Source organism: Trachypithecus francoisi, unplaced genomic scaffold, assembly GCF_009764315.1.
Source record: "Trachypithecus francoisi isolate TF-2019V2 unplaced genomic scaffold, Tfra_2.0 Lachesis_group7, whole genome shotgun sequence".
In the NCBI taxonomy this organism is placed as follows: domain Eukaryota; kingdom Metazoa; phylum Chordata; class Mammalia; order Primates; family Cercopithecidae; genus Trachypithecus; species Trachypithecus francoisi.
Genome location: NW_022681472.1, coordinates 65,610,729 through 65,638,526, shown reverse-complemented (window position 1 = coordinate 65,638,526; position 27,798 = coordinate 65,610,729). Strand labels below are relative to the sequence as shown.

Sequence of the window (27,798 nt, the reverse complement as noted above, 5' to 3'; positions counted from 1 at the left end):
TTCTTACCTTATTAGCACAAGGGAGATTACTAAAGCCATGTCCAATAATTGTTATTAGTTCATTTACTGTTCCAGTGGATGGAGTAATGTTGCTTATAGATGGTGAAAAACAACTTGAAACCTCAAATAGCAGTCTTTTTGAATCTTTAACCCTGGTATTGTCCAGGCCGCACAGGGGTTCTGTTGCTAAGCAGCCTGCCACAGAGCTTCCCAAGTGCCAGTTCTCAGGTTCTCCTTTAGAAAAAGAACTGCCTGTAAGTCATGAATAACATTCTAGAATGATAACTGTTTTTGAACTGTGTTACTTTTTATTTTGATGATGATGGTTTAAATTCCGGTAAATCTTTTTTGAAAAACAAAATGACAAATGGGTCTTAGGTGGTACAAAAGTATTAAAGACCTGATCAAAGATGTCACAGTAAAGAGAGAAAACTGAATATAAAATTGATTTATTTTTCAGTTTGTCCAAGGCCAGACCCCATGGGGAAAATAATAACATCATCTTACATTTTAATATATGTCCAGGCACATACATAGTGTCAGAACTTTTTTACATTACATCTCACTTGAGGCACACAAGGATTCTGGGGGAGAGACTGGTGGGAAGACATTAACACAATCCTTATTCTAGAGGATAAATTCCAGCCTCAGAGAAGCCCAAACCCATTCAAGGTCACATGGCTAGTAAGATAGAAGCACAGTGAGACCCAGTCATCTGCTACCTGCTCCAGAAATATCACACACACACCCTGGGTCACCTGTGTAACAGAGTTTCCATCTTTAACCATCTTACCATGAGCATATGTGGCTTCAGAGCTACCCACAAACAGGTGCAGGGGAATGTGCCTGGTTTCAGCTGGTAAAACATTAATGACTCCTTGGAGAAAAATGGAGTGAGCCTCATCAATATATCCGCTGCTATAATAATGGATTCCAGGTGAAGTAAATTGGTAAGAAAATGAACCTGCCATAAAATGAGATTGTACATAATAAATATAAGCAATTAATGCATCTTTGAAAAGAGACTGAAAATGACTTGAAATGATCATTTAAATGCACATGCAGATGACAGTTTTTTATTTTTCAAGTGTATGAAATGTCAACAGAATGTAGTAAGAAAACTCGCTGACTATTAAAAGCTATCTTGTGTAACGAAATTACATTCCATGAAAACAAGATCCAGCATTGATTTTCTAGAAAACCATGGCAAGTCTGGCATAACATACCAAAATTTAAAGAAAAATTCAACATGAAATGAAAGAACTTTTTTTCATGAGTTAAAAGTTCAAAATCTTACATGTACAAAACAAAACAGGCAATCTAAAAGGCACATTTTACACTGAGCTGTCCTATAAGAAACACTGATTTTAAATTGATTTCAGTCAGTCAAAGTTCATCACTTGCTACCAGATTGGTTTGATTTAAACATGTATTCCTATTTTATTGCATTTTGCTTTTACAATATGTTTTTCCATTGGTTGATTATCACAGAATCAATATAAAATATTTCTAATATCAGAACTCACTTGAGTATGTATAAAATAACTTGCTTACCCTTATTGCTAACATTTTTACTACAGCAAATAAAATGCCAACTAACTTACCTTATGCATTTGTGTATATTACTTATGTAAAAATACTGTATTAAATCTACCAAAAAATGTCATTTTATTAGATCTAGGAAAAAGTGGCATCATGTGAAACCCAATAAGCAGAAACATACCTGATGTAGATTTTTGTCTTCCATTTGTGAATCCTTTGCCATCATAAATTACACTTCCAGGACTGGAGACAGAAAAAACCCTATATCCTATCCCTCTAAGAAATGGATGTGTTTGCCAATGCCATGCCACTGTGTCCCCCACAGACACATTTAGGACTGATGGTGACCAGGCATAACCTAATCCATGTACTGGGAGCAAGAATTGAGTCATATTTTAAAAGAAAAAGAGAATTTCTTAATAATTATCTTTGACAACATTGCAATTTATGTACAGTCAGTAATGAAAACATTTTAATCAACACTAAAACTTAATTACTTACATAATTTAAGCACTTAACAAAAACAAATAGAAATACTGGAAAGCAAGGTAAAAAGAAGATAAGGAAAAATTAAGTTACAAAACCCCAAAAGTGATGATCAACAGACAATTTGAAAAAAAAAAATTAGAAGTCAATAAATAATTTGCTTAGAAAGCTTACAGAGAATATTTTTAAAGCTATGATCAGTTTTATTTGGAATATTCATTTGGAAACCCATGACTGATAATAAACTACAATTTAGGAATTTCTGTACTACAGCAAAACCAAATGGCAATTCCTGAAGTTGGAAATTGTAAAGTATGGCCTTCTAGATTCAAGTCTACCACTAATTCACTCTATATATGACCCTCTATGTCAAGCAGTTACTGCTGACAAATTATAAAAGAAATAACAGTACTCAGTCTCTCAATAATTTGAAATACAAAATAAATAAAAATCAAATGAATTTCAGGTTTAAGTGCTTCCATTTTTTCATAGTATATAAATGGCTGATACCTGAATCTTTCCCATTGTTGGTAATCCTAAATAGATTCCCAGTTGAATGAAGAATACATTTTATGACATTTTCTGATGATGATGTAATATTGCAAGGGATGGACCCTAGAAAGAATAAATTACTGGATATTTTTAAAAAGCAAACATTTTATCAAATTTTTTTTGTGAATTATAGAGATGAAGTATAATTCATCGACAGCCAAGACCCTAAAAAACCTCTGCCTTATATAGTAGGATCTTCGGTACTTCTTTTCTGATAGTAATCATGTGTGAGCACTCATTATCTGCAGAACAACTCCTCCACTCTATACGTTGCATACACATTAAATACACAGTAATTATTTATTGAAATCAAAAGTAGTTATTCAGTTTCTCTGTATCACTTTAACCAAATACACTTAACCTTTTTTTATACTACTAGAAAAATAAAACTGTGATTTAGAATATTCATATAGTAACTCAGCACCTATAGTATATCCTTTAAGCTGAGAAAAATGATAATCACCTTCCTATGAAAGAAGCTCTTACCTAACAGTACGGTATTGTCAGCTGGTATTGTGCTGAATCCAAAACCCCTTATGGTGATTTCAGTTCCACCAAACAAGGAGCCTCTTTGTGGAAACATGCTGGTCACTTCCAAAACATACTGTATTGAAGAATTTAATTTGTCTCTGAGAAAAAAAATGGATACATTTTTCAATGAGCTTTCTTCTGGTTTATCTCACTAAACCCTTGCTAGGATATGATTTCTTTAGAAAGAGGAAATAATTGGATATCTAATTATACATTCGTTTTTCAAGATAGACAATCTGGCAATTATCATAATCTTGATTTGGTTGGATGGTATATTCAGTATTTTCCCCATCTATGAAAATTACATTTCTGAAAATTCTAATGGCAGAAGAATTTGAGATGGAAGATCCTACAATATTATGGAAAAATATGCTTATGAGAACTGAGGTCACAAGAAATACACTAGATTTTTAAAAATATTTTATATTTTCATTAGAGTAAAACAAAAAGGTAGCTCTGCTTTAAAAATAGTAATTAAATCTCACACATTTGAGTAACCAAAGTTTTATAAAATTAATTTGAAGTTATTATTCCATGTTTGTTGAAAACTTGTCAGGGTCTCCCTTCCCACTACTTCAGGGAGAGAGTTTTTAATTTATTTTGCTTGGTTACAGACAATGCGTCTGCTAGGAGGCCTTCAAAATGTAAATGCTTTTCTGATATGACATATTTGACTTCCACATTCCAACTTCCCTCGTAACTTAAGAGAGGCAGAAAAATTCACGTGAGTCACTGTGTTAACTTTTAACTTCCATAGCATAACCGTGGTATTTCTTGAATCTGAATACACAATTTTGTGTGGTGTCAATTTAACCCATTATATCATCAAGCTAAAGCACAAGCCAATACAGAACCCATGTAAGCTCTGCCCTGTGAAACCAAGAGGAGATGGATGTAGTGCTGAGGTTTATGTTTAGTGTTGCTCATCTTCATTTACTTCTTGCAAGATTTTGCTGCAGTCATCTCCTACTCTGACATTAGCTTTATTGGCCTTTTGTATCCATAAAATTTCAGTATCTTCCTTTTCTAAGTATTCTAAACCAATAACTTCCTCACACTAGAACTAAAATTTTAGCAGTTAACAAATAGTCTCAGGGAAAAAGAAATACTAAGTCCTTACAGAAAATTGAGTTGGAGAAAGACTCTCTGCATCCTCTCCTTCAAATGGCCACCACCTACCCATTCCTTGGTTTAATTGTCACCTTTTCAGAGAACCTTTCCCTGATGCTCAGGATAAGTCAGCTCTCTCTATTATAGACTTTTACTGCACCTAGTACCTCTAACGCATAGTATTTTTCACATTTACAATTAAACTCTCAGTGTAATCCTCTGTTTGAAATCTCTCTCTCCAAGAAAATTGTGAGCACCATTAATGCAGGGGAGATGCCCCTCTAATCCAGTGTAAATCCAGCCAGCAGCACTGAGCCCCTAGAAGCTACTTGATACGCATTTCCTAAATGAATCAAAGTCATGGGACATATACATGAGGCTAGTTGTACAGAGACTTTTACAACCTGATCTGAATGGTATTGGTCTCAAAACTAGGTGTCATATTGCAGTTCTATGAGATATTCTCAGCATATTTTGCAAAAGAAGATGTAGAAAGGTAAAGAGAGCAATTAACACTTAAAGGTTAATGCCTACTTATTTTCCTATCCCAGTTCCTCTAGCCCCATGTGTTCCACAACTCCATCAAGTTTGTGTTCATTATCATACCTTATTGATGCAAAACCCCAGTTTCTGACTTCTACATAGATATCTTGTTTTCCAGGAGACAACTTGGGCAAAAGGCATCTAATATCTGTGAAGTTCCAGTGAAGAATCTGGCAGGTTTTTCCTCCAACATACACCGCCATATTTTGTGTGAGTTCATTGCCAAAATTATAGCCCTTAATTGTTAAATTAACTTCTCCTAGTATTTTAAAATTTAAAAAATAATGCAAAAAGTTCAACTTGTTATCCAGTGTGAAATTTGCATATTAAATAAATCAATTCATCTCTCATCTTTCACTGGATTTAGGAAATCCTAGCACTTAGAGAGGCAAAAGGAAAAACAACGAAAGAGTTGGTAGCAGCCACAAAGAGATGAAATGTACATTCAATTGCTCAAAAGGAAAAAAGATGACAAAGTCCTTTTTTTAAAAATATTACTATTTTTCTCCTTATTGCATATGTTCAATATAAAATAATAAATAGATTAATCTATGGTAAAACATACACATACATAAAACTATAACTGGTTTCATTTTAAGAAGCAAAACTGCAGAAGAAACTATGCTTCAAAAGCCTTTCTAGAAATTTTTTTATACATATGACAATACGTATACAGGCATACGTGCATACATATTTTTATACATATGACAATAAGATATGACTGATCTTATTGAAGAATTTCTTACCTAGTATTGTTCGTACTTTTGGAGTAAAATCCGTTATAATTGGTGTCTGTAAACAATTGTAACTAAAAGCATCCCTTGCTGTGACTTGAAATCCATTGGTAGTAACTGAAATATCAACTATACCCTCAGTTTTCTAAAATAAGAGGAAAAAAATTAGAAAATATTAGTTGTTGAGATACAGAAATACAAGGGTTGAAAAGAAATAGATTATTCAAAATAAACTTCTGAAGATGTTTTATTTCAAAGCCATGATCAGAGTCAGTTTTCATATATTTAGAAGGCTGTGGTGTCAAATATAGGTTACATGCTTGAGTTCTCAAAATAAAGTTATATGACGTAGTAGTTTTATGGGTTTTATGATCCATTCAAATGCATCTATATTATTGGATTTCTGATGGCTCCACAATATTGTTGAGATGTTCTGGAGAAGTGATTGTCTGATAAAGCATTAAATACGAAAGTTTGACTTTTTGCTTTTTAAAATAGACAGCTATAGTTCTTATTTCTCTTCTCTGACAAATCACATCACTGTATCTTTTGAAGACTTTGTTCCAGAGTCCAAGACTAAGCACTTGGACCCCCTAAGAAAACTATTTGATGCTTTTGCAGATATCGCATCTATGCAATTCCCAATTAGGAAAAACATTTTTTCACATCTAGTATTTATTTAATCCACACTGAGTGTTTAACTGACTGACATATTGTAAACAAAGTAAGTTTTAGTTTATCATATCCCCTCAATTCTCATCTCCATCATTTAGTTCAAAAAACAAATTTATTTTTCCTGCAGATTGCAAATACAAAATACCCCCATTTGTTCTGCTACATTTTTTTAAAAAGTCAGTGACAGTATTCATTACGTTTTGATATGTAATAAGGAAACCAGAGTCTTAGTTTAAATTTAAAAACTATGCTTTAAAAATAAAGAACAATGATTGATTCTAAGATACAATATTCCACAGAGAACTTCAATTTTTTTATGAAACTGAAAATGTAATACATTTAAACTAAAACTTTAACACATTTAAAAATGTATTCCTGGCTGGGAGCAGTGGCTCACACCTGTAATCCCAGCACTTTGGGAGGCTGAGGAGGGGGTGGATCATGAAGTCAAGAGATCGAGACCATCCTGGCCAATATGGTGAAACCCCATCTCTACTAAAAATACAAAAATTAGCTGGGCGTGGTGGTGCGTGCCTGTAGTCCCAGCTACTGGGGAGGCTGAGGCAGGAGAATCGCTCTAACCCGGCAGGCGGAGGTTGCAGTGAGCCGAGATCGTGCCATTGCACTACAGCCTGGTGACAAAGCGAGACTCTGTCTCAAAAAAAAAAAAAAGTATTATTTTTTGAAAACTATTAATTTCTAGATTTACTTTCCTGAAATCTTTAGACTACTAATTTTTTTCATCCTTAAATTTACGTGGTAAACTCTCATTCATCCTCAAATTCTGATGGGACATCAACTTTTCCGTGAAACTGTTTCTGACAACCTCTCTCCACTGTGTTTTATGTTTCCTTTGTTACTACTTCTATTAATTAAAATGAAATACATTGTTTAATATTAGCTTATGTGTCTCTTTTCTTCATGATTTTAAGTGTCTTGAATGTGGATATAATATTTTGTTTTTGAATCTTAGTGGAAAGATGTGGAAGAAAGAAGTTTTAAGGAGCATAATAGAAACCCTGCAGTTCCTACGTAAATAGACCACTCGTTTCACCACTCCACTCCCCAAACTGAGATGTCTCCTAATTTATAAGATTTCAGACTTAGGAAAAAATGACTGAAATCAGAGGTCTTACTTTTGGTGTCCTGCAGGTTATCCTATTCAAATCCCCTTCAATCATATTGCAGGTTGCATTTCCAACTAATACCTTTGAATTTTCATTAAAGCCAAATCCAGATAAAGTCAGTAGAGTACCACCTTCATAAGAAAAGCAAACAAAAACAACAACAAAACCAGTTCAACTATAACAAAAAGAAATGCTAATAACAGCTAACTCATTAGAGAATTGTCTAATTATCCAAGAGATGGACTGGCCAATAGATCAAGGACCGGACTTGACATGAGTACAATCACCACCACACACCTGAGCCTGGGTGCTGATGCTGGGAACCATAAAGGAGCTAGGCTAAGTGATTTAATGAAATAACATAGATTTGCAACAGACATTTGCTTTGGGGCATTGGCAGCAGCATCTGCTATTTTTCACAGTGCCTTCATCCTACAAAAATGTATGCTGCTTCTATTCACTCAACCATTCTGTGGGTGGAAGAGGAGAGTGAATTGAGACTCTCACCAAATCTCAAATTTTAATACTTCTAAGTAAAAGGAAAACTAAACTTTAAAAATAAGCAATGAAATAATGTAAAATAAAAGCATACCAAAAGGATCAAAACCAAAGCACAAAACCGTAAACTACGCCTGGTAAAAAAACCAACAAACGCACAAAGGAAATGAAGCAGGACAGGAAAAATGTGTTATGTTCTTTCCATCCTCTGTGTTAGCCCTCCTTTCCCCAGTTTGTTCCCAGAACTTCTTCTGGGTCAAGGAGCTCCATTGAGACTGTGGTTACAAATGAAGCAGCTGGTAAGCAGAATAATAACTAATAAATCTTATCTTGACATAATTGATGTGCTTGTTACAGAAACATGTAATAATTGATGATATTAATTCAATAACCTAAGATGTAAGTATAAGCAGGACCTCGACTTGCGCTTTGTAAGAAACAAAAGAATTAGTCAGCCATTTAATCACTGGGCCTTCTCAAAGGAGACTCTCCTTTGTTCTATAGGAGGAAGCTTTGGGCTCCTCTCCCTTCACCCTGTACTAGAAAGAGCACATTGACCTGATGGAAATGCATGCAATTTTCTCTCTGTTTAAACCATTAACCATTACCTGCTATGCTTCCAGAATCAGGCCAGATATGTGAGATCTGACTCTGATAAACAAAGTAGAACTGTTCACCCCCTACATTCTGTGCTAGTCCAACATCAGCTATGGACACAGCAACTGGGGCATGTCCAGCACTTCCATTCAGAATCTGGCACTTGATCTCTTTTTCTTGTGAAAAAAAGAAAAAGATGAAGAAAATAGTAAATCAAATGGTTTTATGAGATAAAAGTTATGCTTGCAAATATTAATATTGGCCTTCATTTTTAGATCTCAAGAAGCGTATCCAAAGAAAACGAATCATGTATTAATGGGTGGGGGAATCTTATGAGGAATGATCCTTACAAACTACCTGAGGCTATGAATCAAACACTTCTAGAAAATAGGTAAACCAAGAATGAAAGCAAAGTAAACAATCTACTTCTGATGCTACTGTACCCAAAACAGGCTACTGTCATAATTTTTTTAAAAGCTAGTTTATTAAGCTCATTTATTTTAATAATTCTAAAATTTTTGGTCAGATATATTATGTCCAAAATTGTGCAAAATGCCAGGTTTTATCAGGAAAGATGATCAAAAACTAAATGAAGGGCAGGCGCGGGGGCTCACGACTGTAATGCCAGCACTTTAGAAGGCTGAGGCGGGTGGATCATGTGAGGTCAGGAGTTCGAGACCAGCTTGGCCAACATGGCGAAACCCCCATCTCTACTAAAAATACAAAAAATAGCCGGGTATGGTAGCAGACACCTGTAATCTCAGCTGCTTGGGAGGCTGAGGCAGGAGAATCACCTGAATCCGGGAGTCGGAGGTTGCAGTGAGTCGAGATCATGACACTACTGCAGCCTAGGCAACAGAGTGAGAGTCCATCTCAAAACAAAACAAAACAAAAACAAACAAAGAAAAAAAACACCAGAAACAAAACCAAAAAAATGAAAACTTTTTTTTACTTTTTTTTTTTTTTTTGAAAAGTGACCATTTAATTCCTCAGCAGAGACATATGTATGAAAACATAATTTCTATCACTGGTGATAGGAGAATTTTATATTAAGGATTTCATGAGTTGGGAAGAGTAATTTTTTTCTCTCTTTTTAAAAATTATACTTTAAGTTCTGGGATACATACGCAGAACATGCAATTTTGTTACATAGGTATCCACGTGTCATGAGGTTTTGCTGCACCCATCAACCTGTCACCTACATTAGGCATTTCTCCTAATGCTATCCCTCCCCTAGCCCCCTAGCCCTCAACAGGCCCTGGTGTGTAATGTTCCCCTCCTTGTGTCCATGTGTTCTCATTGTTCAACTCTCACTTATAAGTGAGAACATGCAGTGTTTCATTTTCTGTTCTTCTGTTAGTTTACTGAGAATGATGGTTTCCAGCTTCATCCATGTTCTTGCAAAGGGCATGAACTCGTCCTTTTTTATGCTGCATAGTGTTCCATGGTATATGTGCCACATTTTCTTTTTCTTTAGAACACCAATAATATAGGTGCAGTATTGACTATTAGAGCTTAACGATGCATAAAAGATCTAAATTAAAAACAACAGAAAGGATTTGGTAAATGAATTTACTTATGTAATTTCAATTGATTTACGTTAAGAAAAATCTCCTAGAATTATGAAAGACAACTTTTAGAGAAATAAATAACTATTGCCTTCACTATTTCAAGAGGTAAAAAAAGTGAATGATCTTTAAATTCTACATTAATGGAGAGAGGTTCGGTGGGACTGGAAGTCCCACTGATGGCCACGTCCTCTTGCTGTATGGCATTGTCAAAACGTGGGCAGACAGGACTATGGAACACTAGAGAAGCATTTCATACATTTTTGCATCCCAGAGACACACTGATGCAAAAAAGATTTCCTGTAACCTCCAAATGAAGGGGAAAAAAGGATAAAATTAAACTGTTACAGGATAAAGACAGTGTACAACAGTGAAATAGTCTGTGGTCATAATTAAAGATTTAAAAGATAAGGCATTATATAGATCAAGTTACCAATTTCATAACCCATAGGGATCATGATAATTGTAATAATGGATCATGATAATTGTACATGATCAAATAATTGTGATACTGCTCTTTGATTCCACTTTATCTTAGATAAGAACAATTAGACTTAACAGTTTTTATAAGGACCTACCATCCACAGAAAGAAGAGAACAACCTACTGGCCCAACTGAGACTGATACAGCTGAACTAGGAGAAAATCCAGAACCCACTATGGTTAGAATTGTGCCTTCTTCATAGGACCCTAAAAATGATCAATTTAAATAACAATATTAATATCTGTTATTATGAAATCAGACATTTCTCAGATAAAAATAAGTCTGTCTTCAAAAGATATAAACAGTAAGCCTAATAGGCAAGCGGGGAGAAAAATCCACATTTATTTGTCAATGGTATTTTATTTCCATTATTTCCATTGAATTATTCCACGTATGTTCATATTTTGAATCTGTGTGTTGACAGAGACTAGTGGAAAGAATTATCTGACCGAAAATATGGCATAAGATAAAGAAACAAATGATTCTCATAATAAAGAAATTAAGTAGACATCTCTATATGGTAACTTAGTATATGACAGACTTGCCATTGCAAATTTACGAGGAAAGGATAAATCACACAATTAGTGGTATGGACACTTCCCATTTGAAAAGAAAATAAGATTCCTCTGTTTAGGGTGATATACATCCCAAAATGCCTGGGACAGTTCTGGTTTACACCTGTGTTCCAGCGTCTTAAACTTAAGATTTTTCCATTCCCTCTTAAAAGTGTACAGGTTTGATCAACAAATTATAGATAGATTAGATAGATAGATATTACATATCTATCTTTAACAAATCATATATATAATACATACATGATCACCCTACTTATGTAACACCATGCACAATATAGATTCTACATAGATTTAAAAAATAGCTAAGAACAAAAAATAAATGCAAATTTTTAGAAGTAAATATAATCAAATATCTTGATGACCTTGAGGTAGAGACGGATTTCTTAAATATGATACATGAAGCCATGGGATTGACCATAATGGAATAAATAAATAAACTAGAATAAATAAGTGACTTAAATGTTTTCATAAACAAGAACTAAACCAAAGCACAGGCAATATACTGAGAGAAGCCATGTGCAAAGGATTGGTAAACATAAAATATAGTAAATGGTTACAAGTAAATTTTAAAAGAGAATTCAATAAAAAAGGGAAAAACGATGCTAAACACTTTGCAGAAAAAATAATCTGAATGTCCAAGAAACATATGAGAAGATGGTCATGTGCATTACTAATAAAGGAACAGAAGAAACGTTTTAAAAGTGATAACTTTTACCCATTGGAATAGTTAAAATTAGGAAGTCGATCACTTCCAATATTGGCAAGGATATAGGGGATATGTTGCTATTATATTTGCTGGTAGTATAGCCACTTGGAAGAGTAATTTGGTCATCTAGTAAACTGAATACTCATCCAACCAGTTGTTATCCAATAATACCATGTCTTGGTATATATCCTAAAGTAGCTCTAACTAGGTTTGTACAAGAAAGTTCAGTATAGTCTTATTGGTAAAAGTGAAAACTTGTAAACAATCTAAATGTCCATCAATAGAGGAACAAGGTAAGTTGGTGCACTCATGAAATACTTTAACATGATGCATTAGGTGTACATAAAACCACATAAATATATCTCAAAATGAATTCTAAATGACAAAAGAAATATGCAAAATAATATTTACATTGTAATACTTTGTTTGCAAGCTTACAAAACTGGTAAAATGACCATATATGTGTGTGTGCTATATACAAAAGGTATTTAAAGTGTCATGGAAGAATACACATACAGTAATTAATCACTGTGATTCCCCCTCGAGAGTTATGTAGGGGACTAGGTCTAGGGATGGTGCTTAAAGAGAAATTTAGTTGTTCCTATAATATTTCTTTCTTAAATTGTTGATTGGAAGTAAATATGACACAATTTTAACAGTTGTTAATTTTCAGTGAAGAGTATGTATATTTTTGTAGTTTTCTTTATGCTTATATTTTCACAATTTTAAAAATGATCCAAATGTGGCAAAAGGCAATTCAGATTCCTATATTGGGTAAGAAATTGTTTTTCAGTAAGTGCATGTAAAAGTGGGAATTCAACCATCCTGGCCAACGTGGTAAAACACTGTCTCTACTAAAAATACAAAAACTATCCAAGCATGGTAGTGGGCACCTGTAGTCCCAGTTATTAGGGAGGCTGAGCAGGAGAATTGCTTGAAACCAGAAGGTGGAGGTTGCAGTGAGGCAAGATCGCACCACTGCACCCCAGCCTGGTGACAGAGCAAGACTCAATTTCAAAAAAAAAATAAAGTGGGAATTCATTGTAAAATGCAAGAGTGGATATAAACATAAGGATACCAAAGGACTATAACCAAATTAAAGTTCATTAAATCCTTATTCTTGGGAGTTTTAACCCCATGTAACCTGAATTATCCCAAAGTTAGTATCATCACTATTTTAAAAAGTCTGAAAAATATATTCTTTCAACATAAAAATGCAATATTTTTAAATTTTTAATAATTTTTAGGAGGTACCACTATAAAATTAGTTGGTGAGTTTTCCTACTATCCATCAGGATTAAATATGTAACTATAGCATCTGAGTTTATTGTTCTGATTGAAAAAAAGCCATCCCTTACTATCCTTATTCCTGCTGTTTTATTTCAGTCCTTAGTTGCTCAGACACAAAGCATAATCACATTTTTGAGGCAATAACATATTATGAAGAAATGGTATAATGTGTTCCTTAGATTGAGTTCCTGGCAATAATTTTTAAATTTCTTATTCTCAAATCTAGGACACGATCACATTCTTTCATGAAACAGCAGATGTCTTGTTACTAGCCTTTTAATACTAACTCTCCTAGAAGAAGAGGTCTCATAGAATAAAAGACTCCACTTTATACCCTAGCTGGTACAGTTGAACAAAAGTGCCTCAGTGTCCAAGTGAAATTTTAAAGACTGAGTCTAACTGGTGAAACTAGAGAAGTTTAAGATTAGTAAATCCTCTACTTCAAAGGCAAGATTTCAGCTTCAAAAGAAATAGTTTTTTTCAAAAATACATAATTAGTGCCCTTTCCATAGCTTTTTTCTCTGATAGGATTTTTATTTTCACAATGTAGAACTGTTTGCTTGCTTTAGCTCACAGTATAACAGTGACACTAGTATAAACACAGTTTTAAAAGTCATTATCAGAGTTTACATTTTGCTGGTTATCTTTCACACCCTAGTATAGGTTAAAAATCAGGAACTTACCTTGAGAAGGGCTTGTTGCCAAGACTAGGGGAGTAATGTCAGAATTCCATGTAAATTCACAGTCACCTGAACATTTAGCTGGAATTCCATTGACATAGACTTCAACCTTCAAATAAAGAAACAAGAAGCTAGAGAACAGAGGCAAAGAGGCAGCAGTAGCATATGAATAGGTTTTTAACAAAAGCGTTGGAATTTTGTTGATTTGCTTGTTTGTTTACTAAAATTAGTTTACATTTTTTCTACTTTGATATTTCATTCAATCTTGCCCTTGTGAAAGTCACCTAATCTCTTTACACTTTAATTTCTTCATCTTTACAACACTGCTGTAAAGATTGAATGAAAGACTCTATTTTCAAATTCTGGCATAGTAGAGCTAAAAAATCTACTATTTTATCATAAGGAAGATAATTTTCCCAAAAGCCATAAAATAATGTTATCAAGTTGATCAATGTAAACACAAATGTTCCCATGAAATACAGAAGTCGATCCCCCTGTTTTACCAGGTCTGTAACATATTATAAACTAGTTATACTGGTAAAATTACATCACGCGTCATGAGAAAAGTTTCAAAAATACCTGTGGCTGTTGACTGGGTGTACGAAGTAGGTCTCCAAGTATGTGTCGTCTGAATAAGCCACCTTCCTTTATCCTTGTGACTGTCATATTAGCCTTTTCTCCAATAATGTTGGAATCATTAATCTATTTTTACACACAATTATTTTATTAGAAAGGTTGTAACAAATATGACCACACTAGTTTTTCATTTTTAATTTCAGCATAGGGCAAAGGTGAATAAAAGTCAAAGGATGTAAAATAAAATTCAAAACCATTGTAGTCACTTTTTTTTAAAGGAAACTCTTCAAAAATGAACATAACCTATCCAAGAAAAAAAATTAAGACCATTACATTATCATACATTGCATCAATTACAACTTGAATTAAAACTAAAATTAACTTGAATTTTTATAATTAAAAATAAATCTAAACAAAATGAATCTACTAAACTTGATTTTCTCAAAATGTCCTATGCTTTTTCTGAATATGATAACTGGTAAATTATTGTTAAATAATTGAAAAACTGAGTCATCTTTCTATCCGAGAGTCAACTTTTCCTTGTATCATTTTTTTACCTTTACCCTGGTTTTTCACCCAGTTTTGGAATTATTTGTTCTTCCAATGGTAAAAATAAAGCCAAGTAAAATCAGTACATACAATTTGTTCTTTACAAAATTCCTCTGCAAATATGGCAATCTTCTGATGTATTCAGGGACTAGCAAAGGGATAGGAGTCTCCATGCTGGGCCATGTGTGAGCCAAATGATATGGAACAGAAATAATGAATAAGCAGAGGAGACTGATCAGAAAAGATGGAAGAGAGTAGATGCACAGACACCAGCAGAGACACCAAGGGCGGTCAGTCACTAGACCTATCTTCATTGTATAATTTTCTAATCTCAGTTCCCAGCCATGGATTTTTCTAAAATAATCCCCACATTCTTATGACTATTACTATTTTGCACAACCATACAGATTTGTTTTCTGTTTACACAGTTGTTTTTGCCCCCACTGCCTTATCTTCTCCACTTTCTCTCCTTCCCCAAATGATTTCATAAGTAGAGTTCCGCATTTTTTCCACTTTATGTCACGAATTTCTTTCCAGGTGAATATATGTGGGTCTACACACGGCTGCATAGTGTTCAATGTGAAAGTTACATCATTTAAACAATCCTTCTGCTATTGATGGGGATTTAGGTTTCTAGGTTTTTACTTTTACAAATAGTGCTTCAGTGACTACCTTTGCACTTATATCATTTCACATTTATCTTATTATTTCAGTAGGATAGAGTTATATAAGTGATAGTGATGAATCAGAAGGTCTCTGTATTAAGATACTACTAAGTTATCTTCACAAAAGGTTGTCCTTATTTTCGTTCTCACCAACATTGCATAGAAGAAACTATTTCCTTGCACTCTCATCATCACTAGAAAGCATCTTTTTTTTTTTTTTTTGAGACTGAGTTTTGCTCTTGTTGCCCAGGCTGGAGTGCAATGGCAGTGGCGCGATCTCGGCTCACTGCAATCTCCACCTCCTGGGTTCAAGCAATTCTCCTGCCTCAGCCTCCCAAGCAGCTGAGATTACAGGCGTGCACTGCCATGTCCAGCTAATTTTGTATTTTTAGTAGAAATAGGATTTCACCATGTTGGTCAGGCTCATCTCAAACTCCTGTGATCCACCTGCCTCAGCCTCCCAAAATGCTGGGATTATAGGCATGAGCCACTGTGCTCAGCTGAAAGCATCATCTTTTTAATGTTTGACAATCTGAGTCCCTAGACTCCTCTCCTTCACATACTCTGGGCCTGACTCCTTTCCCCCATTCTCTTCCTCCCTCTAACTAAAGAAAGGTAATTAGATGACAGCCTAAGGTGTTACCCCTTTATGAACTTGGAAAGATCAACTTTATAACCACAGAAGTATCCAAGGCCCCAAAATACAGCTCTCGTGGTAGAATGATAGCGAGGCTGATTCTCTCTGGGACCCCCTTAGCATACATCTGGATTCAGTTTGGTTTAATTCTGAGACCGGCCCTGACTGTGCTCCACCTGCCCCTGTCAAGGGGATTCTAATACACACATTCCTGGACTTTTTTCTAAATGGCATATGGAATAAAGTACCAACAGCCATTCTCCATGAAAGATAACACTGGGTCAACTTAATTTAGAAAAAACCTTCTCCTTAATTTCCTTTTAAAGAAATTTTAGTTTATGGTTTGCATTTTTATAATATACATAGCCTCCAGTTCTTTTTGGAATAAAACAGGGTCCAAATAAGCAAATAGCACATAGAAGAAAAGAGAAGCCAAGCTAAATGAGGGAACCTGTAGAAGAGTTTGCTTTCCACAGGTGCTTCTCCACTTGATGTTCCATGCGTAGCCAGCACATGTTCCCTCTCGTGTAACTGAGACTCTTCCCAATCCTTCCAGACTCTGGAGCACAAACTGCAGATCTGCAGCTGACACAGCAGCGGGAAGGCCTGCACTCACAGAGGGGTGGCAAACAGCAGAAGTCACAATTCACAAACCGGCCGGATGTGGTGGCTCACGCCTGTAATCTCAGCAATTTGGGAGGCCAAGGCAGGTGGGTCACCTGAGGTCAGGAGTTTGAGACCAGCCTGGCCAACATGGTAAAACCCCATCTTTACTGAAAATACAAAAATTAACTGGGCACAGTGGTGCGTGCCTGTAATCCCAGCTACTTGGGAGGCTGAGGCAGGAGAATCCCTTGAACCCAGGAGGCAGAGGTTGTAGTGTCCAAGATCATGCCACTGCACTCCAGCCTTGGTGACAGCGAGACTCCATCTCAAAAAAATAATAGTAATAAAATAAAATAAATTCACAAACCAATTTCATCTTTAAAGTACATGAAATATGTACTATGTATTATCACTTGTAGACTCTATGTCCCCTTCCAGTATAGTAAAAATAAAATTTGCATTCTACTTATGCCAAGAATTTATATATTTCCTGGAAATAAAATATATACAATTTTATCTGTTTCAAAATAATAATAGACAATTATTTTAAAAAATTATATGAGTAATGTACGTCAAACTCTGGCCTTGGATTGAATATTTTTAATATCAATTCACAAACATCAAATATCAATTGATGTTTTCATATCAATTCATCTTGATATTAAAAATAAAATCATTTTAATGTCAGCGTATGTTGAGTGTTAAAATGATCTTTTAATATAAAAATCGATTTTGATTAAATTAATAACTTAATATTAATTTGTATGTCTTTGAAAATACTGATAACCTGCAAGTCATGAATATAAAAGGGAAACAAACATTTGAGAATGTCACTGGTATAATGGATAAAGCAGTGATGAAAACATAAAAATGTCATTTGCCCTGAATAGTTTAGCTTCATATTACTGACATACTCTCAATTATGTAAATTATAAGAGAAATACTAGTAAAAAGGAGTATGCCAAAATGTTCATTATAGTTGTCTAGATTAGCCCTGTCCAGCTGATAAATAATGTGAACCACATATATAATTGTATATTTTCTGGTAGCTATATTTTAGAAAGAAAACAAAATCAGGTAAAATATTTTAAGAGTAATAAATTGCATATAATCTCTTATATTCAAATGTTATATTTTGACATGTGGCACTAGTCACATTTTAAGTGCTCAGTAGCCACATATGACTCATGGCTATCATACTGATTAGTACAGACTTAGATAATTAAATTATAGATGTCTTTTAAAATCATATTCCAATTCTCAATTTTTATATTTTAATATTATTGTTATTGTTTGTGGCTATCACAGTAAGTAATGAATGCTTATTTTTTTAAGTGCATGTATTATAGAAAGTTTTGACTTATGAAAATCATAATTTCAACTGCCTTTAAAAATGGCTATAAAAATTGTTATAAATTTTTGCAGACTTTTAAAAATATTATTTGTAAGTGAAAACAATAAAAATAAATGGTGTTAGCTTTGGATGGGTGAATTATTTCCTAATCTATTAAAAAGAAGGATTTGAAACAACATTGTGATTGCTATTAATTGACCCTTATATGGCATATATTAATATATATGCATATGTGACTTTAATATATCACATATTTACTTATATCTCAAATAAATAATTAATATATTTGCATGTATCAATAAGTAGTAATTCTCAAATGAAACAACATTTAACACTTTATAACATTATACATATATGTGTGTGTATACACCAATATTTTAAACTTTTTTCATATACCTTTGAGAATATGTCCATAAGCTTGAATGTCAAAGCTGCCACTTAGAGGTGGAGATGCAGCTTGAATTCTTTGAATATGAATTTTTGACTCGCCTGGCCAATTATTTCCTCTGTAGACAAACTCATTCTCTGTCTCATGTGTGATTATCTAATTTCCAAAATAAATATTGATAAAATGATTAAACTTAACAATGGCTTACATGATTTCTATTTAATCATGGTACAATCCTGTGACATGACATAAATGAGCCTCATGTATTCAGGATTCTTCAGAACATTAAGGAGTGTCACATAAATCAACACAGGCCATACCTATACAGCTGCAATAATGAGGCCAAAGTCAACTCAGTCATCTGTGCAGCAATCAGCTGGAACTGCAGTAATACCTCATTAATTCAGAATGCACCCTCCATCATTCAAGGAACAAATATTTATTGAGCAGGCACTCTGTTCAAGGTACAGTACTAATCATGGCAGAGAGGCAAAGGAGCATGAGATGTGGTCTTGGCTATTAAAAAACTAAAACAATTTTTCAAAAAATACTACATGGGGTCTTGAAAACTTAACCAACAATTTAAGAAAGTTTATGATCTATCTACACAGTGGCTGACCCAGGCTAACAAAAATACTTGCATAATGTTCAGTGCTGATCAACTGACAAAAGCAGCACATGCTATAGAAATTCATAGATTGTAACCTTAATAGTGAAAATTATATTCTCCTGTTTTTGATCCCTTATAGTTATCTGTTACTACTGTAAAATTTAAAATGATAAGCCTTCTAGCCCAGAGAATGAATAAACATTAGTGCTAAAAGACATAAGCAAGAATGTTCCTAGCAGCTATATTCATAATAGCCCCAAGCTGGAAATAATGCAAAAGTTGTTCAATAGAATGGATAAATTATGGTATATTTATACTATGGAAAATTGTACAGCAACCAAAGAGAATGAAACTACAATATATGCAATGTGAATCTCACAAAATTAAATGAAAGAAGCTGGATTCAAAGCAGTACACACTGTATGATTCTATTGATATGAAGTTTAAGAACAATCGAAAATAATTAATGGTAGTAGATGTCAAAAGAATGGTTATTGGGATAAGGAGTGAGTTTAAGAAAGAAGATAGGTTCAAGGAAGGTAGTTGGGGAGCTAATGATTATCTTGATCTGGGTTTGATTACATGAGTGTATCTACTTTGTAAAAATGTGTTGAATTCGGCAAGGTTATAAGATACAAGATAAACACACAAAAATCAATTACATTTCTATACACAAATAACGAGCATGTGGAAATCGAATTTAAAAACACAAGACCATTTACAACTGCTTGAAGAAAATGAAACATGTATATAAATCTCACAAAATATGTACTAGACCTGAACTGAAAATTGAAAAATGCTGATAAATGCAAATAAATGAAGACCTAAATATGCTGGTGAAGCACAAAGAAGACAAATAAATGGAGAGACATACTGTGTTCATGGATTGGAAGACTCGATATCACAATGGTGTCAATTCTCTCCAAAACAGTCTATAGATTTAATGTAATTATTGTCAACGTACCAGCAAGGATTTTTTGTAGACATAAATAATCTTATTTTAAAATTTATACGGGAAGGCATAGGACCTAGAATAGCTAAAACAATTTTGCACAAGAAAAACAAAGTGAGAAGAATCACTCTACTGAATGTTAAGCCTAACTATTCAGATACAATAGTGAAGAATGTATGGTGTTGGTGGAAGGACTGACATATAGACCAATGGAAAGAATAGAAAACTCTGAAATATACCCACACAAATATGATTTTTGACAAAGGTTCCGATGTAATTAAACGGAAGAAAGATCACCTTTTCAATAAACGGTGCTGAAACAATTGAAGGCATAGGCAAACAAATGAATCTCAACCAAAAATCACATCTTATATACAAAAATTAACACAAAATGGATCATGCCCTTAAATATAAAATGTAAATCTATAGAATTTTTAGACAAAAATAGAAAAATCCTCAGGACCTAGAGCTAAGTAAGTTCTTAGACTTGAAACCAAAAGCACCATTCAAAAAAGAAAAAAAAATGAGAAATTTGGCCTTATAAAATTTTTCAAACTTTGCTCTGTCAAAGACCTTATGAAGAAGATGAAAAGGCGAGGTACAGTGTGGGAGAAAATATTTGCAAACCACATATCTGACAAAAGAATTATACCTAGACATTTCACAGTAGAAGCTATGTAGGTGGCAAATAAATTCATAAAAAGATGTTCAACATCATTAGCCGTTAGGGAATATTAATTAAAATGAAAATGAGCCATCGCTACACACCCTACCAGAATGCCTAAAATTAAAAATAATGACATCACCAAACACTGGCAAGACTGTGCAGAAACTGGATCATACACTGCTGGTGGGAATCTAAAATGGTACAACCACTTCATAAAAAAGTATGGTAGTTTCTTTAGAAACTATACACGTTTTTATCATACGACCCTATAATTGCACTGTTGGGAATTTAACCCAGAAAAAATGGAAACTTATGTCTCACAAAAGCCTATAGATGAATGTTCATAGCAGTTTAATTCACAATAGCCAAAACCAAGAAACAACTCAAATGCCCTTCAACGGGTGAGTAAACAAACTGGTACATCCATAAGAGTAAATATACTCAGTAATCAAAATGAATAAATTAATCAACACAATTTTAATGATCTCAAGGGAATTATGCTGAGTAAAAAAAGCCAGTATCCAAAAGCTACATATTTGTACAATTATATGACATCTGATTCCATTTTTGTAGAATTCTTGAAATGACAAAATTATTGAGAGAATGAATTTGTAGTTGCCATATATAAGTGAGTGCAGGAGGAAGGGAATGAGGGAGGTGGCTGTGATAGCATGGCTACAAAAAGGTAGCACAAGAGATGCTCATAATAGAACTGTTCTGGTGGTGGTCAGATGAATCTACACCTGTGATAAAATTGTATAAGAACTACACAAGGCCGGGCGCGGTGGCTCAAGTCTGTAATCCCAGCACTTTGGGAGGCCGAGACGGGCGGATCACAAGGTCAGGAGATCGAGACCATCCTGGCTAACATGGCGAAACCCCGTCTCTACTAAAAAAAATACAAAAAATTAGCCGGGCGAGGTGGCGGGCGCCTGTAGTCCCAGCTACTCTGGAGGCTGAGGCAGGAGAATGGCGTAAACCCGGGAGGCGGAGCTGGCAGTGAGCTGAGATCTGGCCACTGCACTCCAGCCTGGGCGACAGAACGAGACTCCGTCTCAAAAAAAAAAATAGATGGTGGCTGGAGCTTCTGATAGTCCTGTATTCTCCACATAAAAAAAAAAAAAAAAAAAAAAAGAACTACACAAACACACACAGACACACAATCCTGGAAAATTCTTAATAAGGTCAGTGGATTTTATCAGGTCAATTTCCTGGTTATGATATTGTGGTATATTATACAAAAAATTATCATTGGGGAAAAATGAGTAAAGGATATAAAAATAGTTTTGTATTATTTCTTACAAGTGCATGTGAATCTACAAGTATGCCAGAGTTAAAGTTCTTAAAACAATTTATTGATCTATACATTTAACATATGTGCATATTATTACATGTACCTGTCACTTGAATTTTCTTAAAAGGCCACAAAAATCTAAGTCCCATATTCTTCAATGTAACCTTTGATAAATACTTAAAGATAGAGGTTACAATTACCAATTAGTTTACTGAGAAATCTTGAAAAATGGGAGAATTTTGATACAGATGCTTTGAGACTACAAAGCCCTGAATTAGTTATTATATTTTCTAATAGAGCTAAGAGTAAAGCACTGGAAAGCATTTGTAAGATGCTAATCTTGAAGATATTAAGAGTAAAACATTGGTCCAGGATGGGATAAAGGCAATTGTTTTGGAGTTTTTATAATTTTTCAGTGATCTTAATCATAAAATTGTTTACTTTGCAAAAAGTTTTCTGCGAGGCTGTAATCCAATTACAATGGTTAATGATTATTTAATCTTTAATCTTGAGCTTATACTTATTTTTGGTTTGTGGTAGGAAATTATATTAACTCATTGAATATTTTTATAGAAATTAAAGTTTTAAATTTTTCATTATATTTGTAATATTTAATATTATTTATTATAAATGTAAAAAATTGTTCACATCCTTCTGGAATTATGAAAAACAACTTCTTTCTTCCCTTGTATAAATTTTCATACAAGCAAAAATAAATGGTGTTTATAACAGAAAACAATTTAAAAGCATAATGCAGAACCTCAACTTTCCTTTCAATAATATCTGTTTAAGGAACTTCATTGGAAGAGACCGTAACTTCCTCTTTTAAGTCCACAGATAAAACTCTACTTAAATCTGGCTTTGTTTTTTAAGGATATTTTCTCCTGTTTTCCTTTCCATTGACATATTTCTTTAAGAAATTTTTTAATACTTAAAGTCAATCTTCATGCTCCAAATCTTCATATAACCTTAGAATAGTTAGTTGTCTTTTCCTATTAAAAGATATTCCATCTGTATGTTGGCTATTTAAAAAAATTAAAAATAAAATTCACTACATAAAAAGTAATGCAAAATTCTAGGCTTACCTGCCCAAAGCTCACAGCCATCATGGGTATATTGTAACTGCAGTTGTATGAAGTCATGGTAACAGAATATTGGATTGTCATAGTTGGCCCATTTGTTTTGGTCCTATTCACCTGAAAGTGCTCTAAGAATATTCCTTTATTTGCTAATGCAGGAAGTCTTCTCTTGGGCATTTCTAAAGAATATAAATAAAAATACTAGGTTGGTGTAAAAGTAATTGTGGTTTTTGCCATTTAAAAGTCAACCTAATAGAGAGGAGATAAAATTGTATTGCTTCTGTTGCTAAAAATAAAATCATCAAACAATAACAACATTGTCATGACATAAAGTATTTAAAATCAAATATTAGAAAGAAGACCTGAAGGCAAGTAGTTTGTGAAGCTTTCTGAACTTTCAGTTTTACATTGTAAAGCTTATGTCTTTTGACATATGAACCCTATCAAGTAAAAACCAAACATTTAAAAGCGACCAATCCCTGGGTTTCTTCCAGCCTTCTTTGGTTGGTTAGCTTTGTTCTGTTCTAGGTGGTGCTCACTAGGATGTGTGCTTCATGTTCATTGCTCTTTTTTAGTACTTGACACAATACCTGACACATAGTAGGTGCTAAGTGAATACTGTTTAATGAACGACAACATTTATCCCAGCACAATCCATCTGTCTTATACATGTTCTACCAATCATAATGTAGGTCTAGTGACAGCAGATTCAAAAGGAGTGACAATAAAGTAGTAGCATTTACATTTAACTCGGGCCTGGTGTGGTGGCTCAAGCTTGTAAGCCCAGCACTTTGGGAGGCCGAGGCAGGCGGATCACGAGGTCAGGAGATCGAGACCATCCTGGCTAACACGGTGAAACCCTGTCTCTACTAAAAAATACAAAAAACTAGCCGGGCGAGGTGGCGGGCGCCTGTAGTCCCAGCTACTCTGGAGGCTGAGGCAGGAGAATGGCGTAAACCCGGGAGGCGGAGCTGGCAGTGAGCTGAGATCTGGCCACTGCACTTCAGCCTGGGCGACAGAGCAAGACTCAGTCTCAAAAAAAAAAAATCAGTTAACTCACCGCCTTGCACTTGAAAGCAGTTCCAAAGAAAAGGATTCTAATGTCCCTCTCAAAAATGGGAAAGTCACTTTTAAGGTGACTGGAGTTAGGTTAATTTTTTAAAAGATGGTGGAGTTTAATTTTTATTATTATTGCATCTAACAAATGTCATGTCTATTAACATGACTAAAAACACAATGCTAACACTATTGAAATGAAGGTTTCATTTGTAGTATTATTAATTATCACTTTTAAGTCTGAAAAGTTTCAAGTGAATCTTAGTAGACAGATGTCAATCTCAATAGTTGCATTTTGGAAATAGATCTCTCTCATGGTAGTTGGTTTCTCAAAATTAAAACAAAGCAAAACGAAAATGTTTGACATAGTATATTTATCCATAAACAAAATCCTGGACTAGAAAGCAAATTCTTGCTATTGTGAGAAAGTTTTCATTAAGGATTCATTTATCCTTAGATTAACCACCTTGCACTATTCATTACAAAATAAAATCATAATATTATTGAGATAAAAGAATGACTCATTAATATTTAGAGATTAATGTTTCTATCCATACTACAGAATATACAATTAATTTCCTTGGTAAGATTTTACTATGTTTAGATTACGGTAGAGATAAAATGATACAACATACCATGCAATGTTGAGATTGTAGATGTGTGTCCAATGTACAATACATCCACATAGAAGGACTGTGATTCTGATGCTTTCTGTAAACTAATCCTTTGAAGAGAAACATTTGTCCCAGTGTATTTTGTTCTTATGAGATCCAGAAGGTCTATGCAAGTGTAAGTCCAGCTGAAATATGGTTGATTAACTTGTTGTATAGATCAGTGGTAATGTCTAAGCAAATATACTTTAAAAAGCATTAAAATTTTATAGAGTAAAATTTTTTTTTCCCACAAGAAGACCATCAAGGGAGCTTTATTAGCGCAGAAAAGCAGCCATAACAAGGCACAGCAGGCAGAAACTTACAGTGGCAGTAAAAGATTTAGCCTTGTATACAAAAATAGGCTTTCTTTTATTTGTAGCCTTGTCAGTAGCCATAGGAATGTAAAATAACATTGTGTAACAACAAGTAAGGAAACTAAGGAGCACAGGCATTGGTGTAGAGCACATTGACAAAACAAGACACAAGAATGGAGTCAACAATTTTAGTGAACAATACCAGGCATAGAACAGTAAGTTCAGTCCACTGCTAAGAAGCAAAACTGGAACTTGATAACACTTCCAGGAGAGTTCCCTGGAGTAGTATTGTTCATTGTTCCAAGTGCTAGACGGGTGTTATTTGTAGATATAAATGGTTGCACAGTATCTTTTAAATGTAAAACTCAGATTCAGATTTTCCATTAAATCGTAACTGCATTGGAATCCCATAAATTACAGTTAAGCATTAAAGCTATAAGAGTCTGTAACACAGATATAAATATTTCCATTCAAATAATTAAATATAGTTTAACAATAATCTTTCATCAGCTACCGCTGTAGTTGTTACTGACTAGTTTGTTTGGGCACCTTATAGTCCCATTTTCTTCAGGGTTCATAAACTCATCATGGGATCCACCTCTAGCTCATCAAAGATTAGACTACACATATCAGTTTTAAAAAGTTGTATGCAGATGACATTAAGTTAAAGTGCTCTTTAAATTAAAAAAGTATTTAGGGCCTCAAAGTAGAATTGTACAACTAACTATACAATTCTAAAATTTTAAAAACCACAACTTAGAAAATTTGGCATACTGAACAGGACCTTTTATAAGGGAAAAGGAGACTGCAAATGATATCAAAACTGAACTGCACACTGTGCCTTTGTGATTAGATAGTTCCATTTTTTTGAAGAGAAAGGCAGACTGTTTTTAGATTTTAAAACTTGATTTACAACAAACTACTTTTTGGAAGGTTGTAGAACAATTTTGGGAAGTGGGAAATGGCACTTTTAACACCAACAGTGTACTGAAAACAACAAATACTAATACATCTACTTGATCCAGGTGGACTGTCTGACCTATATTAAAGCAGATCTAGAAATATTTGTTAGAGGCCGGGTGTGGTGGCTTACGCCTGTAATCCTAGCACGTTGGGAGGCCAAGCTGGGTGGATCACGAGGTCAGGAGTTCAAGACCAACATGGTGAAACCCTGTCTCTAACTAAAAATACAAAAAATTAGCTGGGTGTGGTGGCACACACCTATAATCCCAGCTACTCAGGAGGTTGAGGTAGGAGAATTGCTTGAACCTGGAAGGCGGAGTTTGCAGTGAGCCAAGATCACACCACTGCACTCCAACCTTGGCAACAGAGTAAGACTCTGTTTCAAAAACAAAAAGAAAGAAAGAAAGGAATACCTGTTAGAAGCAGATAAATTTATTTTGTCTCAACTGGTAATAGTTTGATCAAGGGAATCCGATTATTTTTAACTATCATGATATTCTTGTTTAAAGGTCTTGTAACATTTAGGGTAGAGAAAATCCAAGAACTCCATCAAATGTAATGCATCTTGAAATTACTGCCTAGCAGATCAGTTTTTTAATTTAAAAAAAATCTTTTTTTTGTGGATATATAGTAGGTGTATATATTTGTGGGGTATATGAGATGTTCTGATACAGCCATACAATGTATAATAATCACATCATGTAAAATGGGGTATCTATCCCCTCGAGCCTTTATCCTTTGTGTTATAAACAGTCAAATTATACTTCTAGTTGTTTTTAAATGTACTATTATATTGTTATTGACTTTAGCCACCCTGTTGTGCTATCAAATACTAGGTCTTATTCGTTCTTTCTAGCTATTTTTTTGTACCAATTAACCATCCCCACCTCCCCTCAGCCATCCCAAATTATAAGCTAAAAGGAGAGACCTATTTAATGATATGGTAAGTGATGACTTGATTGATACAGAAGAACAAGGATTCATAAAATGTTCCAAAATCCTGAGGCAGTGGAGGAGTGCATAGCATAAGGGTGATGGGCATCAAAAGTAAAATTGTGATTTCACTGTTCAATTCAAACACTCCTTCCCATTGTAGCAAAATGTACCTTCAAATGTCGGTTTGAGAAGGATTTCTGCTTCATGAAGATGGACTATAGTAAATTGGGCATGAAACAGTGGTATATAATCATTCTGTTTACGGACTTTTCATGCTCCTTGTCACCTAACAGAGGCAGAGCTGGCTCAACTCCTGGCATTGCATCTGCCTATATGACTGTCAACAAAGGATGTCCTCTTCTGAGTCAATAATTCCTCTGTGGAATGGCAGAATTCTCCCCACTCATTTCATTCATTCCAGGAGCTAGCTTCATTCCCATTTTATACATCGGATTGAACTATGTAATGGCCTCAAAGGCATATATTTATTTTCAATACTAATATATCTCTCTCAACACAGATCAATGAAAAAATATCCAGTGTTCATGGATTGGAAGAATTAATAGTGTTAAAATTAATATCGTTAATTATTATTAAAATCATATGGTTCTGTGCAAACACCATCCACAGCATGTATAGATTTCAGGCATTATTCTCTATCTCTTCTTTGAAGTCCACTTCAAGTTCTACCAAACTTCAGTATCTAATGTACTTTGTGTAAACAAGAAATTTTCTTTCTTTACATTCTATGGAAACATGTGTGGATATTATACTTGGGATAAGACATCAATCATTATCTTAT

At 34.2% G+C, this 27,798-nt stretch overlaps 1 protein-coding gene across 1 annotated transcript in view; it reads right to left on the bottom strand.

Annotated features, from left to right (window-relative positions):
• The window catches only part of PKHD1L1 (PKHD1 like 1), a 162,034-nt gene that overhangs the window by 83,389 nt on the left and 50,847 nt on the right, over nt 1-27,798 (bottom strand). The window contains exons 22-37 of the mRNA XM_033203683.1: nt 24,766-24,929; nt 23,081-23,253; nt 18,481-18,628; nt 16,576-16,730; nt 14,277-14,399; nt 13,701-13,806; nt 10,542-10,652; nt 8,407-8,571; nt 7,310-7,431; nt 5,511-5,643; nt 4,828-5,023; nt 3,067-3,209; nt 2,539-2,643; nt 1,724-1,912; nt 794-964; nt 8-234 (exon numbers count right to left, since the gene is read on the bottom strand). Of these exons, the coding sequence (XP_033059574.1) occupies nt 8-234; nt 794-964; nt 1,724-1,912; nt 2,539-2,643; nt 3,067-3,209; nt 4,828-5,023; nt 5,511-5,643; nt 7,310-7,431; nt 8,407-8,571; nt 10,542-10,652; nt 13,701-13,806; nt 14,277-14,399; nt 16,576-16,730; nt 18,481-18,628; nt 23,081-23,253; nt 24,766-24,929 (2,431 nt within the window). The remainder of the gene's footprint in view (nt 1-7; nt 235-793; nt 965-1,723; nt 1,913-2,538; nt 2,644-3,066; nt 3,210-4,827; nt 5,024-5,510; nt 5,644-7,309; nt 7,432-8,406; nt 8,572-10,541; nt 10,653-13,700; nt 13,807-14,276; nt 14,400-16,575; nt 16,731-18,480; nt 18,629-23,080; nt 23,254-24,765; nt 24,930-27,798) is intronic.